This window comes from Nerophis ophidion, linkage group LG02, assembly GCF_033978795.1.
Source record: "Nerophis ophidion isolate RoL-2023_Sa linkage group LG02, RoL_Noph_v1.0, whole genome shotgun sequence".
Lineage (NCBI taxonomy): Eukaryota > Metazoa > Chordata > Actinopteri > Syngnathiformes > Syngnathidae > Nerophis > Nerophis ophidion.
In genome coordinates, this window is record NC_084612.1 from 20,665,725 (window position 1) to 20,685,320 (window position 19,596).

Sequence of the window (19,596 nt, forward strand, 5' to 3'; positions counted from 1 at the left end):
TTAAGTTGTATAACAGTGCAAAATTTAGCTCATTTGCAGTGGTCTTTCTTGAACTATTTGGAAAAAAATATATAAAATTAGGTAAAAACATGTTGAAAAATAAACAAGTGATTCAACTATAAAAGATTTCTACACATAGAAGTAATCAACTTAAAGTGCCCTCTTTGGGGATTGTAATAGAGATCCATCTGGGTTCATGAACTTCATTCTAAACATTTCTTCACAAAAAAAGAAATCTTTAACATTAATATTTATGGAACTTGTCCACACAAAATCTAGCTGTCAACACTGAATATTGCATTGTTGCATTTATTTTCACAGTTTATGAACTTACATTCATATTTTGTTGAAGTATTATTCAATAAATATATTTATAAAGGATTTTTAAATTGTTGCTATTTTTTAGAAGATTTTTAAAAAATCTCACGTACCCCTTGGCATACCTTCAAGTACCCCCAGGGGTACGTGTACCCCCATTTGAGAACCACTGGTCTAAACAATAACTTGTTTTTGTTGCAATCGCTAGGTCTAAGTTGAACGTCAAAGATGACCAGTGGGGTATTGTTGTTTCTGGATGTTGTTTAGAGGGCTTTTTGGGTGCACTTACAAATTAGAATACTTAAATAAGAAAGACTGATGTTCCCTTCAAAAGGTAAGGTAACTACTTCCTATGAGAGAAATTGTTTAGGTTTTCAAATAATTCGGTTTTCATTGGAACTTTTAACATTTACCACTGTTTACAATCCATCCATCCAGCCATCCATTTTCTTGTCCCTTCCGGGTATACTGTGTTATAGAAAGTATAGAATAAGTATCATTATTTATTTCTGGGACACTACAGACACAGCAGAAGAAGATGGATGGATGGATGCACTACAGACATAATAAGTCTCTGCAGTTGAGTGAATAAACTCTCCTGGAGCCTCATGTATCAAGCCTCGGTACGCACAACAACCTGCATCACGCCCTTTTTCACGGCAAAGTTGAAATGTATCAAAACTGACATTAACGTGGCAATATGCACGCACACGGCTGCTACCGCAAGAAGCTCTCCTGTGTTGTATTATTAACTTCAGTCCTCAAACCAGGCTTTGTACACCTTTTCCATGGGCCAAATTTAAGCACTTTTTAAGGACTTTCAAGATCAATTTTCCAGTTTTTCCAGTACCCTTCAAAAGGCGAAAACCAGTGTGAATCAACCCAAATATACGGAAAATCTGCTAAAACCTAAGCCTAACTTTGAACCAGCAGTTATCATTAACTGAATGGGGCATAGAAAATGAGCAGTGTTTCTGTAGACTATTCAATGTCATTGGTGTTTGCAAACGTTGTTTACTTGTTTGTATCATCCTCATTCATGTATACATCATTCCTTACAAGAACTAACATTTATTATTGTTTACATTTATGTTTGTATCATAATTCATGCATACATCATGTTTATTAAAAACGACAACTTCCCGGCATGATGGACTGATGCACCACTGTCCTCTTGGAGGCGACACAGAGCTGTATACAGGTGCTGGTCATATTATTAGAATATCATGAAAAAGTTGATTTATTTAATTAATTCCATTTAGAAAGTCAAACTTGTAGAATGTATACATTCATTCCAAACAGACTGATACATTTCAAGTGTTTTTTGCCAAAAAGGAGATGATTATAGCTGACAACCAATGAAAACCCTAAATTCAACATCTCAGAAAATTAGAATAAGGTGAAAAGCTCAGATATTGAAGACACCTGGTGCCACACTGTAATTAGCTATCTAACTCAAAACACCCGGAAAAGCCTTTAAATGGTCTCTCAATTTGATTCTGTATGACACACAATCATGGGGAAGACTGCTGACTTGACAACTGTCCAAAAGATGACCATTGATACTTTAAAGAAGGAAGGGGAAGACACAAAAGGTCATTGCCAAAGAGGTTGGATGTTCCCAGAGCTCTGTGTCCAAGCACATTAATAGAGAGGCGAAGGGAAGACAAAGATGTGGTAGAAAAAAGTGTACAAGCAAGAGGGATAACCGCGCCCTGGAGAGGATTATCAAACAAAACCGATTCAAAAATGTGGGGGAGATCCACAAAGAGTGGATTGCAGCTGGAGTCAGTGCTTCACGAACCACCACGCACCGACGTATGCAAGATATGGGCTTCAGCTGTCGCATTCCTTGTGTAAAGCCACTCTTGAATAAGAGACAACGTCAAAAGCGTCTCGCCTGGACTCAAGACAAAAAGGACTGGACAGCTGCTGAGTGGTCCAAAGTAAATTGTGTATCTCCTTTGGAAATCAAGGTCCCAGAGTCTGGAAGAAGACAGGAGAGGCACAGAATCCACGTTGCCTGAAGTCCAGTGTCAAATTTCCACAATCTGTAATGGTCTGGGGTGCCAGGTCATCTGCTGGTGTTGGTCCACTGTGTTTCCTGAGGTCTAGGGTCAATGCAGCAGTCTACCAGGAAGTTTTAGAACACTTTATGCTGCCTGCCGCGGACCAATTTTATGGAGTTGAAGATTTCATTTTCCAACATGACTTGGCACCTGCACTAAGTGCCAAATCTACCAGTACCTGGTTTAAGGACCATGGTATCCCTGTTCTTGATTGGCCTGCAAACTCACCTGACCTTAACCCCATAGAAAACCTATGGGGTATTGTGAAGCGGAAGATGCGAGATGCCAGACCCAACAATGCTGAAGAGCTGAAGGCCACTATTAAAGCAACCTGGGCTCTCATAACACCTGAGGAGTGCAACAGACTGGTCGACTCCATGCCACGCCGTATTGCTGCAGCAATTCAGGCAAAAAAAGCTGCAACTAAGTATTGATTGCCGTACATGCTGAAACTTACCATGTTCATACTTTTCAGTTGGCCCACATTTCTAAAAAATATTTTTTGGTACTAGTCGTAACTAACATTCTAATTTTCTGAGATACTGAATTTGGGATTTTCAGTAATTGTCAGTACTAATCATCAAAATTTAAAGAAATAAACATTTCAAATATATCACTATGTGTGTAATGAATTTATATAATATGTAAGTTTCACGTTCTGAATATAATTAGTGAAATAAATCAACTTTTTCATGATATTCTAATATTATGAACAGCACCTGTATATGGCTCTGGCATGACAAGAATCTAATGTAAGGGCTCGTGCAAAGCCAACAGATCAAGCTTATTTGATTTGTTTCCATTTTATAATTAGCCTTTTGAGTCAGACTGCCGAGAAATATGATGAACATTTCCAAGCATTTACAAGCACTTCACCCAAAATTCAAGCATTTTTCCAACCTTGAAAACACATTAAAATCCAAGCATTTTCAAGGTTATTAAGCACCCGTACGAACCCTGTCAAACAAGGTATCCTTTGTGATACGTTTGCATATTAAACATTTGAAAGAAATCCATCCATCAATTTACTAACACAATTGTCCTTCTCGGGATTGCGGGAAGAAGGGGTTTGTGGGATTAGGATTGGGAGATTGGCAACTGGCAACATGTGAGCAATTGTATAAACACATTTCGTTATAAATTACAATTGGGCTAATCAGTCACCCACGTCTTCAAAAGTTTTACATATCATTCACTATGTTTTCAGAGAAGTGCAGCCCTAATTTCCCCAAGGCAGTTTTGGCCACGCACATCCATCTTTTTCTTAATTCTCTTACTGACACAACCATTTCTTTTTTTTTTAATTTCTGCCTGTGTTCAGATCTTGGAGACATAGCAATGACAGGCTGACAATCGATGTGTCATTCAGTCGAACCGCAAAAAAGAATCACCTCCTACTGACCGTGCGTACCTTAAGCACAGGGCTGTTTTCAATTTGATTTGCAAATATATAAGGAGGCGTGGTCTGGGCATGCCAAGCCACACACACGTCTGCGACGGATTCCAAGTAAATTGCGATGAAACGATTTGAGTGTACAAACACTTTAAATCATCTGAATTTTTACTTGCGTACACCCTTTTCTGGATTTGATCGTACGCTCATATTTAGTAGGAAACTGTTGGTACATGAGGCTCCTGGTCACTACTGAGGGAAATTCAGAAGATTTGATGTAATAATGGCCGACGCAACATCCCACTTTTAGAACATCGGTGTCCTGTGTTGGCCTTAAGTGAAATGACACAGCAGTACACAGGAGGAGCATGTAACTGCAGCCAGTTTGAACGGTCAACTCGACTTTCCTCATCCATCCTCCAGACTTTTTTCTCTGGCCCGTCCGAATGCAGATCAGCGCTCAATAAATCTCTGGGAACTAGGCCAAGCTGAGCCGCCAGATTCCGCTGCTCCACACCATCAATCCCAATACGAATGTAAGTCCACCAGTGAGGGTGTGTGTGTGTGTGTGTGAGGGTGTGTGTTGTGAGCGCCTGACCGCTCTTCTCCTTTCCAGCTTTCATCTACTCGGGCAAAGCTCAGTGGCCAACTTAAAGCAATTGTAACTTATCTGGAGCAAACAATGGGTAAAATATTAGTTCTACTGGAGGAAACAATGGGTAAAATATTAATTCTACAGAAGGAAACAATGGGTAAAATATTAGTTCTACAGAATATCACTTTTGGTAATTTTTTTGGTCTTATCTAAATATTAATCATGGGCTTTACTTGTGGCGAAGTTTTGCTGTGTGCAACCAGCTGTGTGTAACATGAATCTGAAAAGGTACAAGCCAAATAAAGGTAATGGAAATTTGAGAATATATTATATGACTATTTTGCAGTTCCCAGCTAGCTGTCTTTCTTTTGCAATCTAATCTGTGCCAATATCAGTCACGACAAATCCATTGCAGTCAATGCAAGCACACAATAAACACTGAAATTGTGTGTTTTTACATGAGACTTACCTGATTCAAAGTGGCGCTTTGTTGGAGTGGAGAGCGAGTTTAAGGCTATGTCCGTGCTGCATACTTCTGCAACAGAGACGCAGTTACATAACATTGTGAAGAAGTGATGTATGTCGAAAAGGCACGCGATGCTCAGGTTACCATGACTGACTTCTATATTGTATTGATTTTCTTGTGAAAGGTTTTGGTTTTTTTATATCTCATGGTCATGGTATGCACAAATACAACAATAAATACTTCAAAAAGAAAATCTATGCAGATGGAGAATAACTGTTGTAAACTAGAGGCATTCAATTTATTTTCTTTTTCCTCCTCTGTCCCCCCCTCCCTTGTGGAGGGGGTCCGGTCCGATGGCCATGGATGAAGTACTGGCGGTTCAGAGTCGGGACCCAGGATGGATCGCTCGCCTGTCTATAGGTTGGGGACATCTCTACGATGCTGATCAGACTCCGCTTGGGATGGTTTCCTGTGGGCACGGACTCTCGCTGCTGTCTTGGATCCGCTTTGAACTGAACTCTCGCGGCTGTGTTGGAGCCACTATGGATTGAACTTTCACAGTATCATGTTAGACCCGCTCGACATCCATTGCTTTCGGTCCCCTGGAGGGTGGGGGAGGGGTCGGTTGCCCACATATGAGGTCCTCTCCAAGGTTCTCATAGTCATCATTGTCACTGGCGTCCCACTGGGTGTGAGTTCTCCTTGCCCACTGGGTGTGAGTTTTCCTTGCCCTTATGTGGGTTCTTCCGATGATGTCGTAGTGGTTTGTGCAGTCTTTTGAGACATTTGTGATTTGGGGCTATATAAATAAACATTGATTGATTGATTGATTGAGTTATGTTGTTTGTTACCTTGACCCTTATAGACCACATACCGGTAATTACAAACATAGATTTCCATATACAGTGGAACCTCGATTTACGAACGCCTCATGCATGTTTATGCATGCTTCAGTCTACAAACCTTCCGATTTAGCCGAATATGCCTGTGCGTGCATTCATTTATACATTCATTTTTTTGGAAGTTATAGAGGGGCTGCCATTTAAATGACATCTCTTTCACGCGGGCAAGGCCATTTTGAAGAGCTGGGGCGCCTACACCACATCCCGTTCACATATTTGGGAGGAGTACACGGCGCACCACTGGCAGTGATTGGCTCACAAACATGATATAAACAAGACCAAAATTTTAACTGTTATAAAAAACGGACGTTTATATGGTTGCTGACTGTGCCAAAATTGGTTAAATATCTTTGCAAGGACAGAAAGAAAGAGCAAGACCAGATCAAAAAGCTGTTGCCCGTGCGAATATTTGAGAAGCAGCGAGCAGGTAATTTCCAAGGCTATCATTTGAGAAAAGGCTTGCCATTTATATGGCGACTCGACGTCCAAGTGAACATTTTTGGCGAGCTGTGGGTGGTTGGGAAAGTTTGAACAGAGGAGCCGGTGCGGTGTAGTGAGGCTGCTTGCTCCAACTAAGCCACAAAGAAGAAGTTTACCAAGCACTTTGAGAAATTTATCAACAAAGAGAACTGAGATTTTAACTCTGATGAGACCAAGCTTTTTGGAAAAACATCCCTAAGTGGACATACAGTATAATACAGCGGTGGAGAAGGAACAACCGGGACACAAGCCGATGAAGGATCGCCAACTCCGAAACTCCAAGCAACATGTTTGCTAACATGTTTGCACCAAAGGCAAAATTGTGTTTTCCCTTATCCTTCACTTTAGATGTGAGTGAAGAATGTGTGAAGAATGCACTACTGACCTGATAAGTCCAAAAGAGAAAGTGAGAATACAATACTATCTACTAAGAGATGCTACCAGATGGTTGTTTGAGCGAACTGTAGTCAGTACTGGATAGTCCTGCTCACTAATGCTTCAGTCCCACACAGGATTCTCTCAGGAATAAGGAAAAAATACAACCTTAACTACTGAAATCATAGCATCTTCAAAGTGTATATTTTTAATGGGGATTTTTGTTGAAGCTAGAACCAATTATTATTCATGTTTACATTCTTTCTTGTGGAGAAATATGATTCACTACACAAACTTTTCGGTTTGTGAACCATGTTCAAGAACCAATTAAGTTTGTAAACGAGGTTCCACTATACTTTAATGTTAAAAAAGTGTTTTTCTGAAAAAGGCTAAATCCAGATTTAAATCCAAAATGACCAAAAAGCATATGGAATGTTTGGCTGTTTAACAACATTTTGTAGGTCGAAAAAAAGGGAACTTTTCGTTAATTTAACCAACAAATTGTCCTAACACTATTTCAAACATTTGGTGAAATCTCTCTCAGCATGCTCTGAATTTCTGTTTCCGTGTCAGTCTGTACCATGTTAACATATTAGATGTTGTTGTTCTTCTATAGAAAATAAATGAATAATGGCTGAATAAACAGCGCCACTGCTGATTTCAGTGCACTCCATTTTGCCTACATTGTTACAAAATGTGATTTGTTTGCAATCTTTTCTTCAAGATCAATTAATCTATTAATCTCCTAATTCGGTCCTTTTACATACCGCATAACCTGACAAAAGTTAGGAAAAAAAATGGCAAAACTACACAATGGTAGTTTACGTAGTCTAATCATGTGGTTTGAGTTATAAATAACTGCAACAAGGGAAGTAGGGTAGAGGTGAAATAGTTACTCCTCCAAATGTCTTTTTTCTAGCCTTTCTGTCATCCTGTCTTGGTCGGGACTTGGCAATGACCTTGTCTCTGTACAGTAGTGACAGATGCCTTAGCAATTGCAGGTGTCGTTTTAAGCCCTCACAGTGAATAGATACTCTGTGCTGTGCTTTTATCACCACTATCTGTGCCAAGGAGGATAAATATAGCCTGGACAGTTGTGGCTTCAGCGCTCTTCTATGAAAAAATGTGTTGGACAGTATATTTGAAGTTATTGTGTGCATGTTGTACCACATACTAACCTCCTTTATGAACTACGTCTCAAATTTCAGAGGAAGATAACTATTTTTGCCCACTCAACTTGAGCGAACACATGTTTTTATGTCAGGTCTTACCGTCCTGAGCAGGTAGAGAGGTCATCGCTGTGTCTCCAGGCATGTGATCCTCTGAAGTGTCCGACATCGATATGAAAGCTTGACTGATGTTTGCATTTGTTTCATTGCAGAAGACGTCTGCTTGACTGCTGCTGCTGTTCGTGCTGGAGCTTGAAGAAGTTTTTGAGGCACCATCTGGCTGTTCCTTGTGGATGTCTTTTGGAAATAAAAAGGTCAGAGGATGAAGCCATACCTTTCAAAGTACTTTGACACTATATTCACATGCACCCATTCACACACATTCACACTCAGGTGGTGGACAGCTGTCTTGCAAGGCACCCACCACAACCCATCTGTAGCAAGGGTCAAGTGTCTTGCCCAAGGATACAATGGACGTGACTAAGACGGCAGAAGCCTAGTCATGTGACTCCCTTGCCAATATGGCCACCAAACACAGCTAGTCACATTTCCTGCCAGTTGCATCAAAGGTGAGGGATGATATCAGATAAGTGGGACAGTCATAGTTGCTCAGAATTAAAAGTTTATAGAAGATTCCATAGGAACTGCTTGGGGTCGTGTTTGACCCAAATCGTAAAATAGTGGGGAAGTGACACAAAAACTGCAATTTCTTAAAATTCATGAAAAAATACATATAAATGCAAATGGCATCATGTCACAAACATCTTTTATGAGGAATACCTGCACTATGAGTATATTGCAACTTTTCATTTGAAAGATTTTGAAGAATAACATCCCGTGGTGTCAAAACCCCACATGTGCATCTAAGGGTTAAACTAGGGCTGGGCGATATGGCCTTTTTTTAATATCTCAATATTTTTGGGCGATATGCGATATATATCTCGATGTTTTGCCTTGGCCTTGAATGAACACTTGATGCATATAATCACAGCAGTATGATGATTCTATGTGTCTACATTAAAACATTCTTGTTAATACTGCAATAATATATGCTACTTTTAAACTTTCATGCAGAGAAGGAAATCACAATAAAGTCAATTGACCAAAACTGTATTTATTAAACAGTTATTAAGCAGTGGCACAAACGTTCATGTCATTTCCAAAACAGAAAGTGCAAGATTGTCGGAGACATTTTAAGTGTCAAATAAAAATGAGCTGCATAATAGGAAGTCAAATAGTGTTCGTCATTCGCTATGTGGTAGGTTACTACGGACGTTATGAAATTCTCATCATTCTCTAGCAGGTGACTTTTCAAATGATGCTACATATTAGCAGTGATGCTACTTTTTATAGCAACACTTTTGGCCCACACTTGACAAATTACGGTTGTCTGTTCGACATATTCCCACTTGAAGTCAAACCACCGGCAGACGATGGACCCCCTGCTGTTTTTCCTGGGAATTAATTATTCCTTCATTCGCACCTTCTTTCTCTCATATTACCACTCGCATGGCTCCGCTAGCATCACAGCTAACGCTACCCATGCTGCAACCTCTCTGCTGGGCGAGGGTGTATACGTATGTGATGTATGACGTGACAGTATGTGACGTATATAAGAAAGTGCGCTTGTCTGTGAGAAGGAGAGACAGGAAAGAGCGAGGAGAGCCTGTCATGTAATGCCTGCAGCTAAAAGCAACTGCGTGAGAACGTATACTCAAATATCACAATACAGTCATTTTCTATATCGCCCAGAGACAAACCCGTATACATCGATATATCGCCCAGCCCTAGGTTAAACTAACATATTGTTACAGTATGTCATCTCAACAGTAGCTGTTGGGTTGTAAGGTTATTTCAAAGGTGGTAGGACAGCAATAAAATATTTCCTGTACCCTACATTAAATTCATGTTTCTGTTGAGGATTATACAGATGCCAAAACATTGAACAGTTCTGGTATTAGCAAAACAGTGAACTATAAGGGCACAATACTTCTAGCTATACGGGGATGGTGTAAAAAGGAAACGTCTTGAAGTAGTGGAAGAAAAGTTCAGTGGCTGAAGTATCCCAAAAGTATTGATTTTAAAACTTGTGTTGATACAATGAGATAGGAAAAATAATGTGTGCTGAACGGTTGTCAGGCACAATAACAAGCATGACAAATAGTGGTGGGAGAAGGGTGAATACATGCAATGTTTTTCTTCCCTCCCCCATCCGAAAAAGCAAATTCAGCTGCATTCCACCAAACTATTTACTGACTAACTGTACAGTAGACAGTTTGGAGGAGACAGTAAAACTTTCTTTTCGAAACATCTTTTCATGTTTTCAATGCCCTTCTAGCACTGCGACAACAGTGAAGACAGACTCCAAACAGACACAAGGTCAGTCACTCAGCTGAACAAACACTTACCTGCAAAACATTTGGAGCACAAATTCAGAGTTTTGCTCGACCTGGGAAAAAGAGCAGAAGAGAAAAATAAGGTTTTTCATTAAATAGACCCATTGCAGGATAAGTTTATTACTCATTACTCACTCGGGATTCCTGCTGCACAAGAACAAACATTTACTAGATTATTTATCGCTCCACTTCCCTGAAATGTGTTATTTTGATTTGGGAAAATTACTTTAAAAAAGTAATTCATTACAGTGGCTTGTTACTTTCCCAAAAAAGTAATTAAACTACTAACAAAAATAATTTGTAATACATGTAATTAATTACAATGGGAATTCATTAATGCCTTACTTTTAATTTTATTTTTCAAGAATCAGTTGAGAGATGTTTAATGAGAAGAGTGCATGAGTGTGTGCTTTTAAACGGGGGTGCCTGAAGGATGACATTGGCTGTTTTAGCTCAGCATTGGTAGTCTGCAAACTGGAAGGAGATGGGTTTTTTTTTTAGCTTTCTGGCTTTTATTTTGCACTTTGAACATAAACGACTGGCACCAGACGTCAGTTTGGAGTGACTTTGACTGCAACACCCCATCCCAGATGATATAGCCAGATCAACATATTTTATTGTCCGCGCGATAAGGAGAATATGCGGGCTGACGAGAAAAATACATTAGACGCTAGGCTGCAGGTCTGTAACTATACATTCATGTTAAACTTCTACACTGTATCTCTCCAATGCTAAATAATGGACAGATCAATGTGTATAATATATTTTCTATTCTATTTCATGTTAATACTGTCACCGCAATGGAGGCTCAAGTCGGCTGCAGTAAACCACGCTATGAGCGACATCGCAAACACAATTGCAGATTGTAATACTAACTGGTCCATTGCTAACACAGTAGGCACTGATCCCATTAAAAGTATTTTTAGGAAAAAAAAAAAATTATTTTGCTGGTCGACGGTGATGCTATTGTCACATTAGAAGGCTAAGCTAGAGCTTACATTGCTAATGTATCATTCACAAATTCCGAACCTACTGTTATCAGGGATGGGAATGAAGATTTACAAAATCACCTGAACATTTTTAAATCCTAAAACACTGCTTTGCGGAAGGCTGCACTATGTGCACTCGCCTGCTAGGGAGGTCTGGGGGCATGCCCCCCCAGAAAAAATTTGAAATCTATGTTAGCTTAGATGCATTTCCTGCTATTTTGAGTCAAAATCAAACAATATTCTCCTGACCAAAATTTCACATGTATTAGCAAATATTTGGACAGGTACCGACAGGCCAAGCGGTGTGCAGCTTCAGCGGTCGCGGAGGCAAAAACTCGGACATGGGAAGAGTTCGGGGAAGCCATGGAAAACGACTTCCGGACGGCTTCGAAGCGATTCTGGACCACCGTCCGCCGCCTCAGGAAGGGGAAGCAGTGCACTATCAACACCGTGTATGGTGCGGATGGTGTTCGGCTGACCTCGACTGCGGATGTTGTGGATAGGTGGAAGGAATATTTCGAAGACCTCCTCAATCCCACCAACACGTCTTCCTATGAGGAAGCAGTGCCTGGGGAATCTGTGGTGGACTCTCCTATTTCTGGGGCTGAGGTCGCTGAGGTAGTTAAAAAGCTCCTCGGTGGCAAGGCCCCAGGGGTGGACGAGATCCGCCCGGAGTTCCTTAAGGCTCTGGATGCTGTGGGGCTGTCTTGGTTGACAAGACTTTGCAGCATCGCGTGGACATCGGGGGCGGTACCTCTGGATTGGCAGACCGGGGTGGTGGTTCCTCTCTTTAAGAAGGGGGACCGGAGGGTGTGTTCCAACTATCGTGGGATCACACTCCTCAGCCTTCCCGGTAAGGTTCATTCAGGTGTACTGGAGAGGAGGCTACGTCGGATAGTCGAACCTCGGATTCAGGAGGAACAGTGTGGTTTTCGTCCTGGTCGTGGAACTGTGGACCAGCTCTATAATCTCGGCAGGGTTCTTGAGGGTGCAAAGGAGTTTGCCCAACCAGTCTACATGTGCTTTGTGGACTTGGAGAAGGCATTCGACCGTGTCCCTCGGGAAGTCCTGTGGGGAGTGCTCAGAGAGTATGGGGTATCGGACTGTCTTATTGTGGCGGTCCGTTCCCTGTACGATCAGTGCCAGAGCTTAGTTCGCATTGCCGGCAGTAAGTCGAACACATTTCCAGTGAGGGTTGGACTCCGCTAAGGCTGTCCTTTGTCACCGATTCTGTTCATAACTTTTATGGACATAATTTCTAGGCGCAGTCAAGGCGTTGAGGGGTTCCAGTTTGGTAACCGCAGGATTAGGTCTCTGCTTTTTGCAGATGATGTAGTCCTGATGGCTTCATCTGACCGGGATCTTCAGCTCTCGCTGGATCGGTTCGCAGCCGAGTGTGAAGCGACCGGAATGAGAATCAGCACCTCCAAGTCCGAGTCCATGGTTCTCGCCCGGAAAAGGGTGGAGTGCCATCTCCGGGTTGGGGAGGAGACCCTGCCCCAAGTGGAGGAGTTCAAGTACCTAGGAGTCTTGTTCACGAGTGAGGGAAGAGTGGATCGTGAGATCGACAGGCGGATCGGTGCGGCGTCTTCAGTATGTCGGACGTTGTACCGATCCGTTGTGGTGAAGAAGGAGCTGAGCCGGAAGGCAAAGCTCTCAATTTACCGGTCGATCTACGTTCCCATCCTCACCTATGGTCATGAGCTTTGGGTCATGACCGAAAGGATAAGATCACGGGTACAAGCGGCCGAAATGAGTTTCCTCCGCCGTGTGGCGGGGCTCTCCCTTAGAGATAGGGTGAGAAGCTCTGCCATCCGGGAGGGACTCAAAGTAAAGCCGCTGCTCCTTCACATCGAGAGGAGCCAGATGAGGTGGTTCGGGCATCTGGTCAGGATGCCACCCGAACGCCTCCCTAGGGAGGTGTTTAGGGCACGTCCAACCGGTAGGAGGCCACGGGGAAGACCCAGGACACGTTGGGAAGACTATGTCTCCCGGCTGGCCTGGGAACGCCTCGGGATCCCCCGGGAAGAGCTAGACGAAGTGGCTGGGGAGAGGGAAGTCTGGGTTTCCCTGCTTAGGCTGTTGCCCCCGCGACCCGACCTCGGATAAGCGGAAGACGATGGATGGATAGCAAATATTTTCATAAAAATGTATTATGTGATGAAATTTATGTATACAAGTTTACACAACCAATATAAACAGAATACGAGTTCAGTAACGCTCACAATAATTGAGGATCAGGGACTACATATTGTTTGCAAACGACGCGTGCAGACGCCAATAACGGGCAATGTCATTGGCTGATGTTGTCAGCTGATAGTAGAGCTAGCCAATCTGGTGCCTTCACACATTGGCATTATATTTTTCGCAGGAATTCTCTGCCTTGTACTGATAACTAGGTCAACGCAGAGACAAAAACCACAAGTACCCGGATTTAAACGATTCACAAAAATGACCCTGGCGGTAGGGGTGTAACGGTATACAAAAATTTTGGTTCGGTACGTACCTCGATTTAGAGGTTACGGTTCGGTTCATTTTCGGTACAGAAAGAAAACAACAAAATATACATTTTTTGGTTATTTATTTACCAAATTTGTAAACAATGGCTTGATCCTTTTAACATTGGGAACACTTAACATTGGGAACACTATAATAATTCTGCCCACGTTAATCCACATTAAACTGCCTCAAGTTGTTGCTTAGATGAAATTAAATGACACAACTTTTCTTCTACATATAAAAAGTGCAACATTAAACAGTTTCAAGTCAACTCATCATGCTTAATTCATTACAGCATTTGGGAAGCCTGTACTTGATTTTTATTATGTAAATGTTATATTTGTATCAACATGTGATAGCATGGACCCTGACATTCAAAACCAGGCTGCTACATTACTAATGATTAATGTAACTATAGCTGAAAAAATAGTACAGTAGCAATAGGAGACTATTCATACCTAAACACCATGGAGTTCATATAGGCTTAATGATGCACTTACATTATTATATCAACTATTAGAGACAGAAACTTTTCATTTAATATAATGTCACACAAACACACCGCAAAATGAGCTAACGTTACGCTAAAAGCTAACTAGCCCTTACCTCAAACAGGACTGCCAGTGAGCTGAGCTGCAATTTGTTTCTAGAAGATCAACGGGCTCATAGTGATGTTTAGAAAGTAGTTGACTTGGAAGTGTTTATTATAAGTCCGCTGCTCACCTGCTAAACGCCTATCTGCTTGACGCTGAAAAGCTGACTAGATATGCTCTGAATACGCACTGCTGATTGTCTGTTGTAACCAATCAGATGCTTGTGTGGGTGGGACAATGCAGGGTGCTGTGCGAAGAGAAAGAGGCAGAACGGAGCGGAGCAGCTTGTTAAGACTTTAGCATAGGCGGCTACTTCATATGTTCGTGTGGAACTCGTTCGGTACTCCTCCGCACCGAACCGGAACCCCCGTACCGAAACGGTTCAATACAAATACACGTACCGTTACACCCCTACCGGGTGGCGCCAAAATCGGCGGAATTCCGCGGATCCGCGGAAAATTGCCATCCCTGTGTTATTACTTACCCCTTCATTGTGTCCTCCATTACCATAAATAGTAGTCCACTAGTCCGCCATTAAATGGAGGGGTTTTTTGGGGGTGGGAGAATCCATATCAAGAGAAATTTATAGACACTTGAAGCGATTTCTTCACAGATGAAGGCACTTTGCCATGAAATAAAAAAATTGAACATAAGGCACTTTTTACTTCCGATGAGACTGAAAGTCAGAGTAGTGACTTGAGCTGGTTACAGCAAAAAGAGCGGGTTAGTGCATGTGCCTCACAATACGAAGGTCCTGAGTTCAATCCCCGGCTTGGGATCTTTCTGTGTGGAGTTTGCAAGTTCTCCCAGTGACTTTGTGGGTTCCATCCGGGTACTCCGACTTCCTCCCACCTCTTAAGACATGCACCTGGTGATAGGTTGATTGGCAACACTAAAATTGTCCCTAGTGTGTGAATGTGAGTGTGAATGTTGTCTGTCTCTCTGTGTTGGCCCTGCGATGAGGCAGCGACTTGTCCAGGGTGTACACCGCCTTCCGCCCGAATGCAGCTGAGATAGGCTCCGGCGACACCAAAAGGAACAAGCGATAGAAAATGGATGGATGGATGGATGGATGGATGGATGGAATGTGTTCATTCCACGACTGTATATATCGGTATCGGTTGATATCGGAATCTGTAATCAAGAGTTGGACAATTTTGGATTTCGGCAAAAAAGTAAACATCGGCCTACTAATAACACATACCGTATTTCCTTAAATTGCCACAGGGCATATAGTATGCGCCTGCCTTGAATTACTGCCGGGTCAAACTCGCTTCCCTAAATAATTAGCGCATGCTTAGTATTACCACCTGGTCAAACTCGCGACGTCACGAGTGACACTTCCCCTGTCGTCATTTTCAAATGGAGGAGGCTGATTTCAATACCGGTAATTTGAAATCACATAAAGGGAAGAAGATTAAGAGCTATTCAGTAGGATTTAAGGTCCAAGCTTACGTCACACTCAAATTTTTACTGCATACCTTTGGTAAGTGCCGGAGTGAGAAGAGGTTTTAAAATAATTAGCGCATGCTTACTTTTACTGCATGCCTTTGGTAAGCGCAGGAGTGAGTAGAGGTTTTAAATTAATTAGCGCCCCGGCGGCAATTCAAGTAAATACGGTATTTGTTTTTAAATATACTCAAAACATTTGTATGGCCTTTAAAAAATGCATCATTACAAATCAAAACCATCATCACGTGTATGTTATCTGTCTATCTGTGTTGGCCCTGTGATGAGGTGGCAACTTGTCCAGGGTGTACCCCGCCTTCTGCCCAAATGCAGCTTAGATAGGCTCCAGCACCCCCTGCTACCCCGAAAGGGACAAGCGGTACAAAATGGATGGATGGATGGGTTTAAATTGGCTGACTAACAGAAAGATGTTTGGGTAAGTGTCTACCATAGATGGTCATGTCCCACTTGAACAAAACGTGACACAAATTCCAAACAGACTGTTTCAAGGAAGTAGAAAGGAAAGCAAGACAGTTTGATTTAAAATTTTGGGGACTTATGCTGATCTCAAATACACATAAGAAGGTACCAATAGGTAAGAAAAGTTGGTTATGCATGATAGATCCACTTTAAATGTAGAAAAAAGAAATCATAACATTACCCCTTTAATACGCCTTACAATTTCCTGCGCCTTTTGTACGAAAATAGTGTGAATTTGTGAATTATATTTACATAGCGCTTTTCTCTAGTGACTCAAAGTGCTTTACATAGTGAAACCCATAATCTAAGTTACATTTAAACCAGTGTGGGTACTGGAAGTAGGTGGGTAAAGTATCTTGCCCAAGGACACAACGGCAATCACTAGGATGGCGGAAGCGAGGATCGAACCCGGAAACCTCAAGTTGCTGGCACGGGCGCTCTACCAACCGAACCACGCTGCTCCAAAATAGACCTGAATAAACCCACACATCTGCAGTGCGCATTATAATCCGGTACACCCTATGGTGACAGACATATGGTAATAAACGTATTGAACTGGCCTCTGGGGCTGTGTCTCTACTTGTGTACAAATGTGGCATTGCAAGATTATTATTGCTCATTATAGTAGTCGTGTGTGTGTGTGTGTGTGTGTGTGTGTGTGTGTGTGTGTGTGTGTGTGTGTGTAGCGAGTAACCACTTGCACAAGTAAAGAGCGACTTCTTGAAGTGAACTTGCTGAGATTCCAAAGTTTTCTTGTCCGGATCAAAAGTGGCATGCCACGTTACATCAAACGAATCGGTAACAGTGATGTAACGTACATGAAATTAATTAATTAGATTACTCATTACTGGAAAAAGTAACATCGTTAGTAACTCCGTTTTTCCAAACAATGATCTTATTGCTATCTGAACTCTACCACTTTCCAGATTGTGACTTTGAGCAAAAAAAATGGGTGGATCACAATCGCTCTGCAGATTTCTACAACACAACTTAGTCACGACGGTCGACTCTCGCGCTCTTCTAAGGGATAACTAATTTCCTTTCTAACCTTATCGTCTGTGCACCGTGCATGACAGTCACTGCTGTCAGTCACATTCAATTTGTTTGAGGTTTTCTGAGAACAACTTTTTCCCCTTTCTATAATACACTTTTTCTGTCCTGTCTATCAGTATTTCTGAGTATTTCAACCAATCAGATTGCGGGGAATTTGCAGCGCCCTACTACGAAAACCAAGCAGCCCCACAAACAATATGGCTTGAGCATTGAAACAGACATTAAACATCAGAAGAATCGCTGTTTATTTCAGAACAAAATGGAGTGGACGTGTAATATGGATGTATGATATTCTGAGAGAAAATAAATGTCTTCCTTGCATCAAAGGTAGCTTGAGGGACTGAACATGAAGAATATCAACATGCACAATGCTGTTTAATTGAAGGTTAGTTCAGTAACTGACTGAATAAATTACAATTAGGAAATCCGAAAGTTAAGGATGATGTCCATTATTACAAAGTTTTTTGATCGACAATGTCACTTGGCCTACTGAAGAAACGTATAGTTTTTTTGTTTATAAATGGTAAAGAGGTAACTTTTGGTGTAATATAACACTTTTCACAAAACGTATCTCCTTTACAGGGGAATTGCACTTTTTTATATTTATATATTTTATGTACGAAGGTCCTGGGTTCGGGATCTTTCTGTGTGGAGTTTGCATGTTCTCCCCGTGACTGCCTGGGTTCCCTCCGGGTACTCCGGCTTCCTCCCACCTCCAAAGACATGCACCTAGGGATAGGTTGATTGGCAACACTAAAATTGGCCCTAGTGTGTGAATGTGAGTTTTGTCTGTCTATCTGTGTTGGCCCTGGGATGAGTTGGCAACTTGTCCAGGGTGTATCCCGCCTTCCGCCCAAATGCAGCTGCGATAGGCTCCAGCACCCAGTGACCCCAAAAGGGACAAGCGGTAGAAAATGGATGGATAAAGATATATACGTATATATACACATCATGGTTTCCCACACATTCATTTATTCGTGGCGGCCCGCCACGAAAGAATTACGGCCGCCACAAATAAAATCAAATAAAACAATTTAAAAATGTTTTTATTTTTTTTCTTCCAGGCTTTTGACTTGCTCGACCGCTCATAAAAGCAATGGGACTGTGTCTGTAAAATGGAGCTTGTAGTTACATATTATATAAATGTGTAAATATTATATAAATATTATATACAGTGGGGCAAAAAAGTATTTAGTCAGCCACCGATTGTGCAAGTTCTCACACTTAAAATGATGACAGAGGTCTGTAATTTTCATCATAGGTACACTTCAACTGTGAGAGACAGAATGTGAAAAAAAATCCTGGAATTCACATTGTAGGAATTCTAAATAATTTATTTGTAAATTATGGTGGAAAATAAGTATTTGGTCAACCATTCAAAGCTCTCACTGATGGAAGGAGGTTTTGGCTCAAACTCTCACGATACATGGCCCCATTCATTCGTTCCTTAACACGGATCTATCGTCCTGTCCCCTTAGCAGAAAAACAGCCCCAAAGCATGATGTTTCCACCCCCATGCTTCACAGTAGGTGTGGTGTTCTTGGGATGCAACTCAGTATTCTTCTTCCTCCAAACACGACGAGTTGAGTTTATACCAAAATGGATACATGGATGATACAGCAGAGGATTGGGAGAATGTCATGTGGTCAGATGAAACCAAAATAGAACTTTTTGGTATAAACTCGCCACCCGACCACACCACCACAAATAGATGCCTGACCTGTGGGAAACCCTGTGTGTGTGTGTGTGTATATATATATATACACACACATATATATATATACACATACACACACACACACACACACACACACAGGGTTTCCCACACATTCATTTATTTGTGGCGGCCCGCCATGAAAGAATTATGGCCGCCACAAATAAGAATAAAAAATATGTATATATATTTATTTTTTTCCGCTTTCGACTTGCTCGACCGCTCATAAAAGCAATGGGACTCTGTCTGTGAATGGAGCTTATAGTTACATATTATATAAATATGTAAATATTATATACATATGTAAATAAATATGTACATAAAGTGTTGTAATTATATTCAAACTCTGCGTTCTTTTTTAGCGTAACCTTAGCTCATTTTGCGGCGTATGCGTGTGTGTGTGTTACTGACAGTGTCGATTGAGCTGTGTTGAAGCAGAATAAAAGGACTTTATGATGAATGAAGAGTTTCTGTCTCTGATTGTTGATATAATAATGTAAGTGCATCATAAAGCCTACATGAACTCCATGGTGTTCAGGGATGAATAGTCTCTCTTATTGCTAATGTGCAATTTTTTCAGCTATAGTTACATTAATCATTAGTAATGTAGCAGCCTAGTTTTGAATGGCAGGGTCCCTGCTATCACATGTTGATAC

At 41.5% G+C, this 19,596-nt stretch overlaps 1 protein-coding gene across 2 annotated transcripts in view; it reads right to left on the bottom strand.

The window, feature by feature from the left end:
- Positions 1–19,596, bottom strand: part of LOC133537662 (AN1-type zinc finger protein 3-like) — a 46,488-nt gene that overhangs the window by 13,712 nt on the left and 13,180 nt on the right. Inside the window, exons 2-4 of one of the 2 annotated variants that reach the window (XM_061878799.1) lie at positions 10,176–10,216; positions 7,870–8,064; positions 4,845–4,910 (exon numbers count right to left, since the gene is read on the bottom strand). In XM_061878799.1, the coding sequence (XP_061734783.1) occupies positions 4,845–4,910; positions 7,870–8,064; positions 10,176–10,216 (302 nt within the window). The remainder of the gene's footprint in view (positions 1–4,844; positions 4,911–7,869; positions 8,065–10,175; positions 10,217–19,596) is intronic. The other variant, XM_061878800.1, reaches the window with a different exon arrangement.